Here is a 20,530-nt window from a genome sequence, read left to right as displayed (position 1 = left end):
AAAATACCACTAGTTGATCTCGAACTGAAATGGTTCGAGTACAGCGCAAACCATGTAGTGTTGAGAAAGAACGCTTGAACCCTTCAGGTAGCTAAAAGCAGCATGCAGACTGTAAACAATAATGAGTTAATTATTGTCAAATATACATGGCTTGACAATGGATAATTGTATGTTTTGTTAAGAGATTACAATATTCTTCTAAACAACATCTGCTTAACCAAACGAGCGACGTTCACAACGAGCTTAGAAAAGAGCCAACATTAAATCACACAAATACATTGTAATTATTGTAGGGATTTTAGAAATATATATCCGACTACCATAATTAATTTGGTGTGAAATTCATCAGAGAACGAGGGAAACGTAACGTTTAAAATTTAAGTGTAAATTGAAGAGCCACTTGTGTTTCTAAAATTATGCTCACTTGACTTCTGCAAAAATAAAAGTAACAAACTTGAACAACTCCAGTTTTATTTTCTACACTGCCACGTTTTGTTCTGTAACTTAACATTTCTAAGGAACCTTATTATAACAGTGAACAAACGGCCCAGCGACGACGTGGTTAATGAGTACTTCTAAGTTGGACACTTGCATAGGAACAAGCGTCACTACAATAAAAACGTTTGAATCATTACGAGCCAATGTCATAAGTTAAAACAATGTGAAATAATTTTTCAGCTCTTATTGCCAGCTTTGCAACAGCACCAGACTGTAGACATTTTTGCCTCCCTTGTCTAAATCCTGCTACAACCATCCATGAAGAATTTATGTCATTATGTCTTGGTTTCAGTCTTCGTCTCAGCACTACTTCCAGCAGAAACTTCCATACTCTCTCCTCCACTCTCCCCTTCCCCCTCTTTCTTCTCTTTCTTGGCTCCTTCCTCCCCCTGACCACTGTCCTCGCGCCTTCTCTTGAAGCTTCGGCCTCGACCGCGCCGGAATTTGGACGCGGGAGGCAGCCGATCGATTCCGAGAACTTTATGCAGTTGTCGGAAAGCCTGAAGTCGTAGGGCGTGCTGATGGGAGAAAAATAAATTGTCAGTTACGGATGTGATAGTATATTCAGGTCACATTAGTATGTCAAGCAAAATTAAAGAGGCCTATCAGGCTCATTAAATCAGTTTTTTCCCTCCACCAAGTGTCAGGCAAAAATCTGTTCATCATTTAGGCCCTGCACAACTGACGCAAAAAGTGGAGTCTCTTCTGAGGGGGAGCTAACAAGCTCAAAAGATCAATTTGCTCATTACCCTCTCTAGACGGTAAAAAATCCTTTGGACGTAAAATTCCTCATAGCGTAAACCAACCTGTGCAGAAGCTGTCAGATCTTCTCTCTCCTGCATTGAAACAGCGCCTAAGGCATCTACAGTGTCCTTTTCACAAGGATCACACAACCCTGCACCACCTGTAGCACAGACAACAAAGAGAATTAACGTAGTAAATGGTTTGAACCCAGGGGTATCAGTAGTTCGTCTTGTGTGATCGTCCGGGTGAGAGTGGTTCTGGAAAGAACTGTTGTTCGTGACAGACGTTTTGACAACCTGAGCGGAAGTCATTTTCAGAGTCAAGTGAATAGCGTTTGTCAGTCGATGGTGTTAAAAGAGAGTCAAATTTCAATTGAACATTTTGTCAGTGGCTACACGTACCTTCCAGGAGAAGACCACTAGAAATGCATTCCAATACGCGGCGGAAAGCTTCACCGGGTCCCAGAGGCTGCTGGCTGCTGCTGAGTGCCTTCTCTACCAACAACTCCATAGCCTATCAAAGAGGAAACATTACAAGAACTTGTAAAACTTCTTGAACAATTTTTGGGTGCTAGAAATTGATGCAATAAATAAACGCTCTGTATGCAAACAGTGGAGGAGTGGAGGTATCGTGGTTAGTACGCTTGACTCCGGATCGAGCGGTCTGGGTTCAAGCCCTGGCCGGGGACATTGTGTTGTGTTCTTGGGCAAGACACTTTACATTCATAGTGTCTCTCTCCACCCAGGTGTATGAATGGGTACCAGCAAGCTGGGGGTAACTGGACTAGCAGTCCGACTAGAGTAGAATCACACCTAGTCGCTTCATGCCGCTGAAACTGAGATAAGCACTGGCTTGATAGACCACTTGGCTTGTATACAGCCTTTACGTTACTACCCTACCAGTATGCAAACAGTTCTGAATATTATACCTTTTCGTGACTACTATAAACAAACAATAACTTACCCAATTGTTGAGAGGAGAAAATGCTGGAATCCTCTGGCACAGATCACGCATGACGCGTATAATGATGACACATGACTGTAAGCCATTTGCCTTTGCCTGTGGAAAACGATAAAACAAAGTCAACAATGATGGAGAGAACTCTTTAATGCCAACGTTAAATATATAACAGCCCAGGAATTGTTAACTTTACTGTACAGCGCACTTCAAGCAATAGCAGGGTATCAGAATATATTTCCCCACCACTACAGTTCTCATACAAAAGCTTTAAACCAGGTTCAATTCTTTCATTAGCCTGATTGTCAAGCAGTAGGAGATCGCTAGCTCTCGCTCACTTGGAAGTGAAAGCAAGTGACTGTAGACTGCCTGAGAATCAGACTATCCTTTTACATGTATAGGGAAGTATAGTAATGCAAACACACTGAAAAAGTTAAGAGGCGGGAGGCGGGGCGAAGGATAAAAACAGCTCTGAAATTTTTTAATAACGATAACAAATGTTCCATGATCACAAATAACAGAATGGAACCTTCCAGTCAAATATGTTTATATGATGAAGGTTGTTCCACAAGATCTCTAAACGCATACACGACAATGCCGATCTGTATTAGGGGTACTGCCAGTTTGGCACTGCTTGATTGAGGTTCATGGTGTTTCAGCAAGAAGAAACAAGATAACATGAATACATGTTTCTGCTGTTTCCTTTAGTCAAGCGGAAACATCTTGAGCTTCAATCAAGCAACCGTAAACCATCATTACTGATAATACCTTTCGACATTGTCGCACATGCTTTTACGCTTTTGAAGGACAACCTTTCTCAAAACAGCTGTGTAAAAGTGCATGTTAACACCAGTACTTGTACTATCAGTTAAATTAATGTACATGTACGCAAAACAAAGATCACATTAGCAAGGTTACTCTATGCTATACTTGCAAGATTACAGGTAAATATCAAGAAAATTAATGTACTGGAACAAACAAACAGTGTGTTAAATATGCTGTCATTAGAAATAACAAAAGACTAAAAGACATCAACTAACTGAACTACAACGAACAGTACACTGCAAACCAGCACTTCACAAGAGAATGAAATGCTCATTTACAAACAAACAAAATAAAATCAAAAGTAGCATACAGCGGAAAACCAGAGGAGATGGCATATCTCTTCTGAGGTCATTGTTTTCCAAAGAGGAAGTGTCACATATTTGCTCACAATACATACCTTTGCTGCACTTGCAACTAAAACTGCTCAGAACATACATAGCAACACAACCAGTGCTTTAGTTAACATGAGAAAAACATCATGGTTGGAAGCAAATCTAACAAATGAGATGGCCAAAAATAATGCTATGTTTAAATAACAGAGTGGAAATTTTCCTGTAAAGTTACATGTATCTTCTTGGACAGAGAATAAGACAGTTTTAGCCAATTATAATTACACACTTGATGTTTTGCTCTGGTCTATGCACTTCATAGAATGTAGGGGAGTGTGTAGCAACTTGTTGCAGTCCAAACTCTCAAATTAGATGTACTTCCAACAGCAAAATGATATAATAAGAGAGAATGTGACAATTCCTCTTAAAACATAGAGCAAATGAGCCGAACCTGAAACCATTTAGCATGTCGTAGCGATGCCAATGCAGCTAAGCATTTTGGCCTGTCCAGCACTTGAGGATCGTCTTCAGCTACGGGTGAGAATCGGGTGGATAAGTAGGAGGTGGAAAGATTACCCCGGTACATCCCAATACTGTCAACAACTGTCACACAAACTATCACCCACATGCATACATCATCACATGTGTACACACTGTTATATGCCTTGGAAACCACAGTGAAAATATGTTCCACGAAAAATCAGTTAGATTCAAGCCAAAGCAATACAAGCAACAGCGCAATGAACCTAATGTGTTTCGTTTTCAATATAAGGAATTTACAAAGTTAACTCTTTTACATGGAAACCTCATCATTCCTCTCACTATTAAGTTGTAGAACAAACTCTGTTGCTTTAGGAATATACATGTACAAAAATAAATCCAGGAATTAAGTTCAAAGTTGTACAATGAAACATTCTCCATTTAAGACTGGTACTAAAACAGAGTAACTGGATAAAAAGTCCAGAAGTTGTGAAAAACTTTAAAATAATTTGGGCACGTTGTCATGCGCATTGAACATTAGCACGGCCATCCACTGGCCAACAAACAAGCGACAACAAACAACACAAGGCCGAGTATCTTTCCACCTCCTTCCTCCACGCTGTAGCATGGACGGAAGACATCTGAGTGTACAAAAATTACACAGAGAATTCTGCAGATTTGTAACAACATCAGAATGATTATCAAGCACAAGGCTGATAAGCTTTGTGCACAGGCATTGCTTCCAAATAAACGTTAATATCAGTATTAATTGTTTATGGGTGCTATGAGAAGTCTTTTGGACTTTGGAGGAACAGTAAATCAGTGATTGTCTTCCTTAAACAAAATTTCTCATGCATAACACAACGAAGGCAATGCCAAAAAAAGAACCTTTGCATTGTCAATGAATTTTGGAATGTCACAATGCCAACAATTTTGTAACAATGGTAGAAATAGATCTGAAAGTTGGAAAAGGGAAATCTAGAGGAAATAGAATTGCTGTTCAAACTGAACTAGCCCCAACTTAGCAAATGTCTTTGTATGTCAAAAAGGCTGTGAGAAACTTGGTAACAGTGAAACAACAAGTATTTTGATGAAGCCACAAATACTAGCATACATTTGCAGTAATAGGCAATTTGATTGTATGTTCCTCAAAAGCAAAACCAACTTTAAAACAATGGGGCAATACATGTCAAAATTTAGATTCCCCAAAACAAGAGACAAATATTTAAGTATAAACCACAGGGCCCTTTATAAGATCTGTAATAAGCAACCACTGCTCGAACAGTGGTTAATACAATTTCCACAAAAATATTTGTTTTATGAAGAATGCAATAATAAATTTTGCTAGTCAATTGATCAAAATTTGCAATCAGATAACACTGGTTGGCAATGTTTCATCTTAGAAAGGACTTATTAAGGGCCCTGTGGTTGCATGAAAGGACATAAAAACATCTACCATGTTCTGCCTCCTCTCCCTCTCGCATGACAGGTGATGTCAAGGTGATTGTCACAACCACCTTAGGGTCAGTTGTAGTGACAATTTTTATTGCAGCTTCCTCATATGCCACCTTAATCTCATACTTCTCTTCTGTGACTTTCTGCCAAACAAAAAGAGAAAAACCAGTATAGAACTTTTAACATGGTTGTGACACCAAACACAAGAGTCTTAGAAAGCACAAATGCCGAGACACTGCTCGCTGCTATTAACTTGGCAGGGAATGCTTTCTTCTCCCATTGGGGTACAACACATTTAAGACTCTGGCTGACAACCTACATAGGTCTTCAGCTGTCAATCACCTTGCACTCAGAAAGTCTGCCTCATAAAATTTACTTTGTAGAATTCACTGAGCAAAAATAATACAATTTTATCTGATTAGCTTTTATAATATTGTTTTACAATATTGACTAAACAAGCAAAAAAATAGCTTACTGTGAGGTGAGCCGGTAAGAGCTCAGCAACTCTGTTCATTAACGTCTTTGTAGGTTTATCTATGGTGAAAAGGCAAAAACTTATTAACAGCATTTGCATAGGAATAAAATTTAACAACAAAACTACAACATTAAATAAACAAACAAACAAACTAACTGACAAACAAATAAATAAACAAATGGGTATAGTCAGTGGCAATCCACAGAGTAGCTATTTATCCATCAGTTCCAGATCAAATTGAAATTTGGAAAGTTTGAGGAAAGGTAAAAAAGAGAGTTTCTTACCATGACACAACACAACTAAATCAACATCAAGGCGTTCATGAAGTAGTAAACCTTTGGCAAGTACACCAACTCTCATGACGCCCTTTAGAGCACCTAAGAAAAATAAAGGATAAGTTTCTAGAATGTTTCAGTAACATTACCTGATGTTAAATTATTGGAACCTACATGTACACGTACTAAAAAGTTGATGAAGTTAACATGTTATTTTGGTCAAATCACTGTGCGTACAGAAGGAATGCAAAATAATATTTACACATACAGTGGGACCCGCCTTATGACCACCTCATTATTAAGGCCACTTTATTCTGGTCTGAACAAAAGCTCAGTCAGTCTTTTTTTTTTTTTCATTTAAAGAACCCCTTTGATATGGCCTCCCAGTTATATGGCCAGATGTTTGCAGCCTGTTGGTGACCAGATAAACAGGGTTCCAGTGTACTCATTCAAGTTTCACTTACGCGGTGGTGAGGATTGCTTGCTGGGATCCTTCTTATCATCCTCTTCTTTTTTCTCGTCACTTCCTTCATCAGACTCCTTAACCTCCATCTTAACTTCATCTTTGGCTTCTTCTTTCTCTTTTTTGATTGCAGTTTCCCCTTCTTTCTTAGGCTGAGCAGCAAGGTCTTGCTCGGCAATCAGGTCTGAGACAAGTTTTAATGCTTTTTCCGAGGCAGACACAATCTTTTGAACTGCTTGTAGTTCTTGCTCATTGGGATAAATTGCCGAGTGTTTGGCCATCACAAGGCGGTCATCTGGGGTGTCATATCTTGGGCGGGGCATAGGCTGTGGCTTAAAAGGAACAACAGCTATCATTAAAACTACACTATTATGACAATATCACCCAGTAAAATACTCATGGGGAAATGAAAAACTGAACTGTTACAAAATAGTCTCATACAAGTCAAATAATGACAAAGCTGCTGTTTGCTATGAAAACATTTAAGTTAATTTCAAATTTTAAAACATCCAATACTTGAAGTTCATCTCTCAAAGAAATGCTCACAACACAAGGTCTAATATGTTCTATAAAATAGTAGAATTTCATAGCTGCAGCATATTGTACTTTAAGACTTCTTCCATTAATTCACTTCTACTAAAGACTAACTCCTACATGTAAACTTTCTTTCTACATGTAATTACATGTACATACAACAGTAGAGCATAAAGCAGTGCATGGATTCTCACCGGCACCATGTCACCAACTCCTTCCATAAGGGGCCGTGGTCCCATTGGACCTGGTGGGCCTCTTGGTGGTCCCATTCGGCCAGGGGCCCCCCATTCAAAGAACTCTGCCTCATAACGACGATGTCTTTCCTCTTCCCAAAATCTCTCCTCCTCCACTCTCCTGTAATACTCTTCTTCTTCCCAACGGCGTATTTCTTCCTCATGCCTTCCCCTGTTGACATGCAAATAAAACTTGAACACAAGCAAGGAAAATGGAATATTTAAAATTTCTAGCCTATATATCAGACAAAATAATTAAGGAAACATTATAAAGAAGTTCAAAGCATTTCAGATAATTAATTAACCTACTTTTTCCACTGCCAGTATTGCTCTTGTTCCCACTGTCGGCGAAACTTGTCTTCTTGCATTTTGCTGAGGCGGCCACGGCCACCTGGTTTTACATCAACCACCAGATCAGGTTGAACTTTTTTCTGAAACCACATGTAAGTTTAAAATTCTTCTTGTCTCAAAACGTTGATTGTGTGTGCACACTGCTTTCTAAAAGATCACTAATTAAGCAGCAAAACATTCCAAGAGCCTTTGTGTTTCTGCTTAAATTACTACTATAATAAGCACCCAGACCTTACAGTACCTGAATCTAATTAATTACTTGTGGCTTATTCTTGTGTCCATATGAACATGCTGCACATGATTTCACAATTTCAATAATGTAAGGGTAACTTCTTTTGACAGAACTTTTAACCAATTAATTTGGATGAGCATAACCCATAGTTTCAGAGGAGCATTCAAAGCTCAATAAAGTCTCAGAATCAAAGAGAAGATTGGATGCAAACTTATCTATTCACAACAGAGAAATAATCTGCAGTACGAGTAAAACTAAACATACATGTACTATTAAATTACCTTGTATGACAAACGATGTCGTCGCCCAGCCAGATGAGCCTCTTTGGCATTTGGATCATTAAACTTGCATTCACACAACTTGCAGTGAAAACTGACAACTTTCCCGTCATCATTCTTGATCTCCTCTAAATATTCACCGCCTGAAATAATATTGTAATTAAGCAAGTTAGTGAAAGAGGAACCAACCATACACTCAAGAGTAATTTTAATTTATCATTGCAGCAATCTGAACTCTTTCAGTTTCAAGCTTAAAAATCAAGTATTCTTGGTTTTCATACGTCATATTCCAAAATTAGAAATTATCTTAGCTTCTGAGGTTTTAGTTTCACCAGATAAAAGACCCTATAGGAATGTGACATTTGACAATGTTTTAGCTCAACAGAGTTCTTCTTTTTGTAATAGAGCACTCCAAGGTTTTGCGTTGCGTGACATGAAAATGGCGCCCCAAAGACTGTTGCATAGGTCAAAGGATGAGTTATCACTTTAGTTTTTGCTAAATAAATGGTGCTTGCACTAAAAGAAGCATTTATTTCAATGTGTTGGAGCTCTAGAGTAAAAATTTTCATTTCAATAGCAAAACTCAACCATAGATGTTTTTGTTATTTTATGGCCGCCATGTTTGTGTCCCTCCGAAGGGCACAAACATGGTATCTCCATACAAAGCTCTGACTATAAATTTGGGTGACACACTTCTGTGAATAACGGGGTAATGAAAAACAGCAAAAACCTGATTCTTGGCGAAGTTGTTTATATAGCAATCATCTTTCATATCCCAGATTCTTGAATTTATTCATTGAATGGTTATGATTTTTAGTTCTGATCACGACTGGTGAAAACCAAAAATTAAATAAAATTGAATGTCACATGATCCTTTTTTTCTTTTCTGAGAATTTAACAACCCATCAATGTACACAATTTGGCGACTCTCCTCACATCACCCATCTCTTGAAAATATGCTGCTAATTGTAAGGAGAAACGTGCTGATCACTCTCAAGGAGGATAAAGAGTTAGTACACAACATACCAACAATCTTGCTCTTGTCCACTCCAGTATAATTTGCCAAGTCAAATTTCTCTGCAAATAAAAAGCATTCTCATCATTAGAGAAATAACTGAGTTAAGAGCAGCTGCTCTGGCACATGCATCATTCACAAAACCTGGACCCCATGTTGTGATCCGGGGAAATTTCAGCATTCAGCATGCCAGCAACTAGACCTAGGATTTCCTTTCTCTGCAAGTAAAGGGTGATCATCTGTGAAAAATTCCATCAGAGGAGACTCTGACAACCAATTTAGGAATGCTTGGAAACCGTAGTTTCTATGACTCAACTGCTCTTTATTCTTCTACACCATTCAACTGTTACTGTCCATTGTCCATGAAAAGGCTACATGTACATGCCATAGCTCAGTCTACAAGCAGTTGCTTTGAACTGAGTTCTTATTCATGGTTGTAAAAAAGAGATATGAATGGTTTGATTTTGTTTCTGCCACCTGCAGAAAAGGGAAACTCTGAATCCTACTTAAGGTGGCTCCCTATAGTTTTATGATCGCATGCGCGCGTAGGACGAAAGCTCAAGTAATCTGCGCGTGCTCGAAGGGAAACGTCAGTGTTTTTCAATATTTTATTACGTCAACATGAGCACAACAAGAAAAACTGACAGTAAATTTTCTGGCGTTTCCTTTGGTGAAATTCTGGAAAACTTGGCACACTGGTAGTAAATGTTTTACTTTAGTCGGAGCTCGTTTTTCAGAGAAATCTATAAGACCAGTTTTTTTGCAGCAGTAAAAGACGTAAATTTGCAAAATTTGAAAAACCTGTCTTTACAAACCCTACTTTTTTTGTCTTTAAAATTCCTATCCCGCAGGAAGCGATATGCTGTGAAAATTTGGGAAGATTTCACTGAAGGAAATTCAAGAAAATCGCAAGTAAAGCCAAAGAAAAGTAAACAACATATTTGTTTGGACATTTATAATTCAAGACTAAAACCGGCAATTTGAACAGAGATAATGGTAAAACACTATTTAATCATTGCTTATTACATGTAATTTGTTTGAGAGGACTGGGTGTAAAAACGAATGCAAATGCGGCATTCAAAACATAATACTTGCAGGCACAACACCGTAAATGATTACCCTATGGAGCCACTTTAAAATCATTAATGTATTTTACCCTCATCCATGTCAACATCCTGTGCTGCTGCCGAGCCAGTAGTCAAATTACCAGAAGCAGCTCCTGATGGTCCAGTATCAGTCTTGATTAATCCTGTAGAAGTCAGTTTTGTGCCACCAACAAAAGTGATTTTTGGAGCAGCCATCTTCTTAGGTGGTGGTTTCCGCATTGGCCCTTTGTTGCCATTACCAGGTTTTTTGTCCCCATTTTCTTTCATACCCTCCTTGGGTTCTGGAGGTTTAATTGGTGTTGGCTCAGGAATGGGTTTACCAAGCTTCTGGTGCAGTTTTACAACCTACAAAGACATAATCCTAGTCTATGACAATGTTTGTGCTAAATTATTGGCATGTTTCTTTTGCTCCCCATACCTCCTAGCATAAAGAAACTACTGAACATGATTACTCTCCTTGTTCATTTTCCTTGACGCACAATCCAATTTATACAATGCACACATGATAGGTAAACAGCTAAGATGTGCTACAAAGTCTAGCATTGTTTGTTTGTTTGTTTTTTTCAAAACATTGGACAAAAGAAAACATTTTGTTGTTACTGTTAATCTTTTTCCTTCATGTTTGAAAGAGAATTTCAGTTTAACTTTCACAAAAGTAGACTGAAAAATAAAATGCAATTACCAAGAATGGACTGCAGGAACACATTAATTTATAAGCAGAGTTTTAAAACAAACATATAATAATACTTTATTGAACTGCATGAAGCTTGGTCTGTCAGTATTGGAGAACATACATTGCACATGTACGTCACATTCTCTCTTTTATTGCAGGTTTATGGCCCTTGCCATAAGGTATCATGGTAGGTGGATTGACAGTGTTTGGAAATCGTGCTCTTACGCTGGCGCTTTGAATGAAAACCCCATCAACCTATACATTTTCTGAAAGCTTCATAGTTATAGAATACAATCATATCTTTGAAATTTTCTAAAAAGTTATTGTCACAGTGATATTAAAAGAAATACCCAGAAACACTGCTTCGCTTAAACTGGTTCGCTTCCGCACGTAAATTATGGGAGCGGCACGATTGACATCGGAAATGTTTTCTCACACATCTCCCTCAAAAATCGTGTCTGCGATTTTCCAGATGTGGTTTGGTTTTTTTTCTACACCTTCCTAAACTTTGATATTTTTAATGTGGACGTTTACTTCTACAAAAGAGGCCATAAGTTTGAAACGGAAGCGAAATTAAACAAAGCTCAACATGGTTTTTTGAAGGAGGTATCCTAGAACATACCTGCCAATTTTCAGCCAATTCGATCGGAAGATGCGCATAAATGAACTAAAAATGTTCATCCTTATATGCAGTTTTATTTTATCGAGAAAAACACGAAAAACCTTTTATGAGATTTGTATGAATAGGTGTTAAAAATCCCCTCCGCACTGACAGATGTCGGCAAGGGTCAGTTTACCACAACAATGGGTTATGGCAACTTGAAATACACAGACGACTAATATTCTGGTGCGGAAATCCACGTTGCAGTGAAGTCGTCTGAGAAGGGACAAACTACAAGTTAAACTGCTGTAATCTTTTACTTAAAAGATTTCGTCAGTGGCATTGGTATTATGTTGCTTAAGTTCAGGCTCCTTCGTTTTCAAGACATTTTTTGAAACCATGCCTCATGAAGCCAAAAAGCAGGAAAAAGAGGAAATCTCAAGGTCTACATTGTCAACATCTACATCTGCACTTGACTCTCTCATTGTGGAAGTTTCTGAATCGTGTCCGTTCTACAACACTTTTGTGCGACTAGCACTTGTTGTATTTTGTCCTTTAGCTTCATTGGCGGGACTAGTGTACTCGAGTTCCTTCAACCATTCTTCTTGGTTACAGTGCGACCCACGGTTGCTCAGAGCCAAAGATCTTGTTCGACGCTGAACCTGTGGGTTCCACCAGATTTTTGCCTCTTCGGCCTCTTCAAAGACGAAAATGGGCAAGAATTTTTTGTCCTGACATAAAGAAAATTTGACAAGAACGAAAGCCAACTTGCCATGAAACAACCAGATCAGGAACAGTTCACGTGCACAAATGAAATATCACACCGCATTTTTTGTAAAAATCCACCTACCATGATACCTGAAGTTCAGACCACAAACTTGCAAAGCTCAACATCAAATACACCTACTTCGTTCAAAAACACAAACAAAGGTTTACAGTCTCTTTATTGTATAATAGGCATGGAAGTACATGTACCTTTTGATGCTTTGACCCTTTAAGATGGGCAGCAAATGCATCCGTCCCTGTACAAGTAACATCACAGAGTTCGCATCGATAAGCATTTGAAGGTAGTGATTCTTTTTCCTTTTGCTTTGCAGCCTGTTCCTTCTTCTTGTGTTTTTGACCTTCTAAATGTTCTCTGTAAGTCTGAAAATTGAATTGAATTTCAAATTAATAGTTTTTCATTGAATTTCTTAGTATTGCTACCACTTTTCTTGCTGCAGTAATATGTCACGTAACATAGAAATCATTGTCATCTTTTACATTTGCTGCAGTGTAAATGAAAAGAAAAAAATAATAGCAAATGTAAAAGGCAGCAAGGAGACCTCCAAAACCCACCAGGCTTATAGTTGCTAATATAGGGTAAATTTCAAGTTTGCATGCACTGCATGACGAGTAACATGTTGCTGCCACTTGCAGAACGGTGGTAATGCATCTAACAACACTTTCCAACTTGCAATGCAACATTTTTACTGGCAAATTTGCAAGGAAAAATGTCGCCAATATTAGTTGGCCTGCATACTGCATTCTACAGTGAATAAAATATACAAGCTGAACCTGGTTTGGAATCTCACTCAAATTCAAACAAACCATAGTAACCTTGTAGAACTTTAATTTCACATATTTTAGCAGCTAGACGTGGTCAAAATTGAGAGCAAAATAAAGTTCATAAAATATTCAAATTGCAAAGAAAAAGATACAGGTACTAAACTGACAGAAAATTTAGGCCATAAGCGTCAATAGAGATTTAAAAAGATAACAATTTGACATTTTTCTACTTTGTCAAGATGAAATCAGAAAACACAGGTTGCAACTTTTATATCCTTCAGTGACACACTGTACTGACAAACATTATGTAAGCTTTAAGTAGAATGTCAAAATTTAAAATATTTTGTTCCACTCACCTGAGGCCCAGCACAGCTTATCTTGCAAACATCACAGTAATGAAGCTGAGGCTGCTTAGGTGGTGGTTTTGGCTTCATCATAGGCTGTTTTTGCTGTCCGGCTCCAATCTTGTTCTTCCATCCTTGCCTTTGTGGTGCCTGTTGATGATGCTGCTGTTGAACAAAGGCCGCTGCAGCATTGTAAACAGCTGCTTCGTAAGCTTGGGGTTGATAATTTGCTGCATTCCCTGTCGAAGAACCGCCAAAACTGGATGTGTTGTAGGAGCTTGCTTGATAAGCGGTTGTTTGCGTGCGAGCGTTCGAGTACGGGTAAGCCACAGTCGAAGATTGCGAAGAGTACGCTTGGGTCGGATGTGTTTTAGCTATCACCGGCGTCGCACTCACAGAAGTCGGATAAACATTTGTCCCAGACGTTGGATAAGCGGCTTTGGTTGCCCCAGTGGTGTTCTGAGCGTAGTAAGCGCTTTGTCCACCTTGCACATTCGAGGACGGCTGTTGTGAATAGTAGGACGCCTTGGTTTCGTAAGCTTCTCTGTCGTAATACTGAGCGGAGCCGTGGTGAGCTTGATAAGCACCGTGAGTTGCTTGATAGGACGCATTTGCCGGTGGTGGTGGCGGTGGAGCATCTTGTTGTCTTGCCGTGTAGCCATAAGCACCTCCTTGAGCGGAAGATCCTTGCTGACCATAAGCGGTTGTACCAGCAGAATATGGCGCTTGAACAACTTGCCTCGGAGCCTGGTTTTGTGGCGGAACGTAGTGTCCCCCAGCGGGTGCAGAAGCTTGAACTCCGTAACCAGTAGTTCCTTGGGGTGTTCCGTAACTGGTTTGTATCGACGGATTTTGAGCTTGGGTAAAACCTTGGGAGTGTTGGCCGCCCGAAGAGTAGCCGTAATAATTGCTTGCGGCCATGTTGGGTGAAAGGGGAAGAAGGCACGTGTTCAGGACGTCAAACCGGCAAAGCGCAATGCGCAAACTGGACGCTACTTTCTTGAAAGCGAGGCTAATTGTAGGCACGCAATTCGTTCTCAGGGATTTGTTTTCAGTGAATAGACAGGAGCTCGGGGAATTATCCAGGGCGGAATGGACATTTTAAAGGGAACCTCGACTAAAAATAGTTTTGTTGTCAAATAATTTTTCATTCAGAGTTTGTGCGTGTAAAATGGCGCACGCAGTGACTTAAAAAGTCAGATCAAAAGCTGGGCAGTGAATGAGGAAATTTTTTCAATATAAACAGAATGCCAATAAAGCAGCAATAATAAAATTTCGTGTTACCTCAGACTAAAAACCTTATTAATGCGTAATCACGCAAAAGTCTAAGGAAAAGGTCAGCAATTATAAATGATTTGATGATTTTGGATGCAGCGTGGCCGAGTAGTTAGGGCGCCGGACTCAAAATCCGCAGGTCACGAGTTCAAGTCCCGCTCTGACCACTTAGCTAGAGTTGTTTCTCGGTAGACCGTAGTCCAACTCCTCGGTCATGCTTGTAAATAGCCAACTGGTCTGCCTCCCGCCGGTTGGGATTTTTAAGCCTATACATTTAGTTGATATATTTGTTCCTTTCATTTAACGTGGTATGTCTGTGAACTAGCAAGGTGTAGCTAAGCGCAGTGACCTCTATAAACAACTACATTTGAACATTTTTTTGAGAGAGAGAGAGAACATTATTTACCAGCGATTTTCAAGACCTCCACCACAGTTGTTCACTAAATGGACCTTCCAGCTAGAAAATTACACTGAGATATTTGATTAACTTGTACGTTGTGGAATGTTGTTTAATTTACAACATTATTCCTCTCAATCATTTGTAAACTTATCACTCTTTACATTACTATTAATGTTTAAGCCATCGTTCCATGATTACCGAAAGCAGTTTAACGTGTTTACTTTGGCTTATCACCTCTTGTGCAGAACTCAGTTGCTTGAAATCACCCAACAAATGCTTAAACTAATCACACAAAACATTGTTTTTTGAGCCAATCAGGAGCGAATCAAAACCAAGTGCGATTTGAGTTACGGTTGCAAGTTACGTTTTTTTTGTTGAATTCTCTAACTGGTTACTAAATTTGGTGTTACAATCGGCATAGAAGAATAGAGCAAACAAGCTGGGTCCTTTTCAAGTGAATCGTGACTGTACTTGCTAAACGGATTGCATGTTTTCCCCCGCGTTTGACACTGATACCGTTTGGCTTCGAGTTTTGATTGGTTCATGGTGATGGTGTATTATTTACGACTTGATAAAGGCCGGATGTGGCTATCTTGGCTCTAGTCACGACGATGGAGTTAATCCACAAAGATGCTGTTCGTCCGAGCTGTGGCGGGTTTTCGTTTAAAAACGCGTAAACCTGAAGAGACGTCTAGCTTACTTAGAACAAAACGTAACAAAAAGAAAATTTCAGCACAAATTGCGCGCAAATTAACTAGAAACTAAAGGGCGCAGGTAAAAATTACGACGTGGAATAGCACGGAGACCAACTACATAAAATGAAAATCAAGAAGAAAGCCTCGGTGACTTACAAACACAATTCATGCTACTGGAGAAAATCTCCCTGGAAAAAAGGTTTTCTCCTAAAGAACTTTATTGGGCTGACCAAATGTCTATTTACATAAAATAGCGCAAAACTCAAAAGGTGCTCAATACGGACCACTTTTAAATCGCTTTTTTTTTTCCCCTGACAAGAAGGGTATATCAAAGATATCAGTGTTATAACAGAATTACAAAACAGTAGAGCCATGACCATGGTGTCTTGTCCTCTAACTAAGCCAAGCAATCCGGGAAACAAGCAGGGACGCATCATTTCAGAATTTTAGTTGAGCCAGCATTGTAGTCAGAGACGTTGCTATGCAATAGCGTGTCATTATGACATCACGCTGACATGACAACATTCGGTGTTTTCGCATGAGCTCATAAAATTATCTGATTAGTTTACGTAAAATCGTAAGCCTTTGCGGTCGCTTTTAAGAATGGTTGCTTTTGTTAGCACTTGTTTTCGCCGGCTGTGATAGCAACTCATGCCACGAACCAAATAGCTTTCGCTTATACTGTAGACTAGAGTCGCTGAGTTTCTTTTTGACAAAACGCTTCTTTTTACTTTCCGATGCGCTTTCATCCGTTTGACTGTCAATGTCACTGCAGCTAGACTGACGTAAGTCGCTCAGATGCAACATCGGGAACTCGGATGGACTCATTTTTCGTCTTCGTGCTCGTATTTCTCGAAGTAACTCGTAAAAGCATTTATCCACGCCGTCGTACTCTGCGGCAGAAGCTTCGCCGAACGACCAGCCGTATCTTTGCGCCAAATTCTGTCCTTCTCTTTTAGCAACGGTGCGATGCTCCTCCAGGTCGGTTTTGTTTCCAATAAGGAGAAGGGAGGCTGGACCCTGGTTTGCGCGGTCACATGACTCCTCGATCATTTCCTTATAACGCGGAACGGTGATGTAACTTTTCCTGTCGGTAACGGAGTACACGATAACGAAACCATCTCCCGTTTGGAGAAAATTCTCCGTGAGTTTGGACGTTGAGTTCTAAAAAAGGAATATTAAAAAGATCAGCGCCGACTTCAAATTTACTTTTATTTTTTTCAGTAATGATTCCTAGCTTATCAGAAAGCTTCAGAGACTGGGCCACAGGAAACTCAGGTTTTCCAAACAACCGCGAGAAACATCGCCGCAAATATGTGGATACCAGGCCCAACATGGTCTCGTTACAGCAAAAGTTTTTACTCAGTAAGTTTTTCGGCTAATGGATAGACTGCAAGCAGTCTCTCTTTTCCTCTAAAATCCGTGGGGAAGAACGCAAAACAAGTAAGAGTCCGGGTGTGACTATGAGCGTGGCGTGCGAGCTAGTAGCGCACGCCCGCGCTACTAACGGCTCGCGGCATCGCCACTCGCCACTTGCACTTCCGCTCATAGTCACGCTCGCGCGCTTACTTGTTTGCGTTCTTCCTCGCGGATTTTCGAGGAAAAGAGAGACTGCTCGTAGTCTAGCCAGTAGACATCTCTCAGTTCGACATTCGTCTGGCTTAGCTCACTCAAATTTCTTAAAGAAAACAGTAAAGAAAGGCTTACCCTGCAAGCCGTGTCCAATATATCAATGGTGACTTCCTCACCATCTACTCTCACAGTACGGCGATAACAATCCTCTAAAAGGAAAGAAGTCATATCTTCAGGAAACTGAAGCTGCCAAAGGAGCTAGAGTACAACTGTTAGTTTAACCCACGATGGTGCGCCCTCCCCACATCTACACATGATTGCAGGTTACTGTTACGCCAATCACAAAGGATAGAATGGGCACAACCCATGTAATATTAACGCTATTACCTCCACAGCCTCAAATGTAAGTCGTTTCGTCCAAGTCGGGAGACGCCAAGTTCTGAGGACGAACGTGCCAACCCTAAGGGTGACCAACTCTTCTCCTGTTCGTTCACTGGGCGTTTAATTTTCACTGACCCCCTTACCCATCTGTTGCTGTACTTTCGAGTCTTGTTTTTGTTCTTGTTTTATTTTTTGCCATTTACAAATATATTTATAACATATCAATGTATATAAGCCAAGGAAGCCCAGGGAAGCCAATAAGGCTTATGTAAAGGAGTACCATAAAGATACCCAAGACTTAACATGCAAAATAATAAAAATGTTGTCATCGGCACACAAAATGATCATAATTTAGGATAAAAAGTAGTTAAGCAAAACTTAACCCGCGAATGTGCAAAAGCAAAGGGAGGGAAAAAAAGCGAAAAAAGCACACACAAGCACACTAAGAGAAGTGACATATAGAGTCAGTAGAAAGAAGTGATTTACTAGTGGTAAATCACTACTTAAAGCAAAATCTGTTTGAAGAACAAGGAAGTCAGAGTCCAACTGAAGTCAAAAGAACGTTATACTTACCAATGGTAGGATCATATTCCCCAATGAATCGATGGCACAGAAACCTTACCAACAGCGCTGCAAAATAAGGAAATGCGACAATGTTATCACTAGACTCACCAGAATATAATTTCTCTTATAGTATGAATGCGTTGTCAAGCGCTAAAGGTCAAAAGAGAAGGTGAAAGAAATAATCCATAAACAGAAATTAAAATGAAAAATATTTAGTGAAAACAGCAAGATAAAAAATAGTTTACCCCATCAAGTAATAGACAAGCCACGGCCGTACATTGCGAATATTTTGAGTTGAAAACTGATCAACCCCGGAAAGCTACCCTCATCGACTAATAAGGCCGTATTTCCCGGAAGGCTTCCGATAAAGTGCATAGTCATCTATAAATAACTTGGACAGTTTCTTTTGGTCCGGTTTCATTGAACAATGATTATTCAGTGAATTGATTGATCAATTTGACTCGCTACTTCAGTTCTTGGTGAACGCTAGCAGAGCATTTTTTTTTGATTAATCGTGTTGGAAAGCACGATTCAACATGTCGATCCAATAAAATGCCACTTAATGACGCTACAAACACACAAACGCACTTTTATTTAAGTCAGCGATTAGTTAAATAAGCCATCCTTTAATTTCGTTATCTTCCTTTGGTAATCTCCTTTGAGATTTCCACGAGTGGGTTGAGAAAACCTTCTGGGCGTGTCTCGTATATCCTGTTTCGCCTCAATTTTCTGAATGGCTCATACTTCAATAAGCATGCAGACCTTGCCAGACATGAATACTTCTCATAGCTTCCGTGAGGTGGTCTTGAATTGTGTTTACAGTTAAATATTATTAGTTATTTCAGTACTGTTTATATTCATAATATAAATATATGAACAGCAGTGAAATAACTTAAAAGCGTGCTGTGTTTGAGAGGAACACACTTTGTAACAAAGGAGAAATTGGCTCCGTCTCTGAATTCTTTTTAATCCGCAACTGACTGCTAACGGGTTAAATGACTAAAGAAATTGCAAAATCGGTGAACATGAGATTAATTATCCAACACATACGTATCGCATTTTTCTTAAGACCTTTGGTAATAAAGCTAAGTTGCATATTTGATTGCAAATTTCTCTCTGCTCTGATCCAAGACCTAGAAGTCAAGTACGTTCTCGACAGATGATGATGCCTACCAAAATTAAACAGCAGTTATATTTGCCGGACAATCGATCAATGACCTCGCTAACAACTGCTAATTCCTCTCGGCGATTACATAGTATCAAACGTCTCTTTCATTCCATGGAGGAAATAGTGATATTCCGTCTTAAACCTACACAGAACGGTACTACTGCTGCAATCAGCAAATTACTTTTAATAAGCATCCTCAGTTCTAAGTTACTTCATGCAATAATTCATTTCATGTAAAATGAAAGTGTAAGGCATAACTGAGCTATTTCTAAATTTGCTACACAAAAACTTCCTTTCCCGCGGCTTCAATTCGTTTCTACGCAGCGTTTGCTAATTCCTCTCGTTTGACAAATACATAAACTGGCATTTTCTAGTACATATTGGACATTAAAGTAGTCTTCTACCGAGCTTGATAAACGCGCCTTTCTAGGGCAAATCCCCTACACTTCTATCGAGATCGATGATCTAACATATCCCAGACAGACAGAAGTAAAGCGAATGATGCAAGTTTACAACAACCTGACGTACTTTCACCAAACTTCTTCCCAGTCTCTGGCGCTTTGAAAGCAAACCTAGACAATATTAAGAATCAGTAAATAATCTTCTGCCTCTGGTCGATCGCCGCCAAATCGCGAGAAATTAACGAGTGCGAACGCATAAGGCAAGGCCAAATCATTCGAGAAGTCTCTTGCGAGCTTAGATCTTCTACAAGTGGAACACAATCGTTTCTTGTATTAAACACGGATATCGAGATACTAAAATGACCCAACACAAACGAACCAGTATATAAGAAGGGCAAGCTATAAGTCGCTAGCGCTATCGCTTGTCAATAAACAGTGAAAACGTGATTCCAAATGGGAGCAAAAAATCTTTGTTAGACAATGACACGTTCCGATTTCTAAGAAGACAGTTTTAAGTTTCCCATTCTTCGACCCTTTAACACAAATATGAATTCAGTAAATGAAACCTCCTTACCTGTTTTCCCAACTCCTTCATTGCCAAGCAAGGCAATTTTATAAACTCTCTCTGTCATGGCGAGTGTTATAAAGCAATAGCTCT

General features: G+C 39.4%; 2 protein-coding genes and 1 non-coding gene across 6 annotated transcripts; all 3 read right to left on the bottom strand.

The window, feature by feature from the left end:
- Positions 1-447: 447 nt before the first annotated feature.
- LOC145498703 (zinc finger RNA-binding protein-like) lies at positions 448-14,484 on the bottom strand. Of its 4 annotated transcripts, none has more exons than XM_081478636.1 (16): positions 13,429-14,484; positions 12,500-12,670; positions 10,301-10,595; positions 9,156-9,206; positions 8,133-8,272; positions 7,578-7,699; positions 7,230-7,440; positions 6,503-6,827; positions 6,048-6,140; positions 5,764-5,822; positions 5,290-5,431; positions 3,805-3,884; positions 2,206-2,301; positions 1,644-1,755; positions 1,305-1,402; positions 448-1,016 (listed from the first exon to the last, which is right to left on the bottom strand). In XM_081478636.1, exons 1-16 carry the CDS (start codon positions 14,335-14,337, stop codon positions 774-776), a joined length of 3,147 nt encoding a protein of 1,048 aa, XP_081334762.1. In that variant the 5' UTR covers positions 14,338-14,484; the 3' UTR covers positions 448-773. The 4 variants fall into 4 exon arrangements, with proteins under 4 accessions (XP_081334762.1, XP_081334754.1, XP_081334774.1 ...); XM_081478628.1 differs by having other exon boundaries at positions 6,503-6,833; positions 13,429-14,482; XM_081478648.1 differs by lacking the exons at positions 448-1,016; positions 1,305-1,402; positions 3,805-3,884 and having other exon boundaries at positions 1,668-1,755; positions 6,503-6,833; positions 13,429-14,481.
- LOC145466448 (small nucleolar RNA SNORD57) lies at positions 1,101-1,169 on the bottom strand. Its single transcript, XR_014041894.1, has one exon. It is a non-coding gene; the product is annotated as a small nucleolar RNA SNORD57 (small nucleolar RNA).
- A 1,502-nt stretch (positions 14,485-15,986) lies between the features above and the next one.
- LOC145499098 (ras-like protein rasD) lies at positions 15,987-20,519 on the bottom strand. The gene is made up of 4 exons (XM_081478763.1): positions 20,447-20,519; positions 18,313-18,369; positions 17,494-17,567; positions 15,987-16,950 (listed from the first exon to the last, which is right to left on the bottom strand). Exons 1-4 carry the CDS (start codon positions 20,502-20,504, stop codon positions 16,384-16,386), a joined length of 756 nt encoding a protein of 251 aa, XP_081334889.1. The 5' UTR covers positions 20,505-20,519; the 3' UTR covers positions 15,987-16,383.
- Positions 20,520-20,530: the final 11 nt, after the last annotated feature.

The sequence above is a fragment of the Orbicella franksi genome, chromosome 1 (genome assembly GCF_964199315.1).
Source record: "Orbicella franksi chromosome 1, jaOrbFran1.1, whole genome shotgun sequence".
Taxonomy (NCBI): domain Eukaryota; kingdom Metazoa; phylum Cnidaria; class Anthozoa; order Scleractinia; family Merulinidae; genus Orbicella; species Orbicella franksi.
This window is presented reverse-complemented; position numbering and strand designations above follow the sequence as displayed.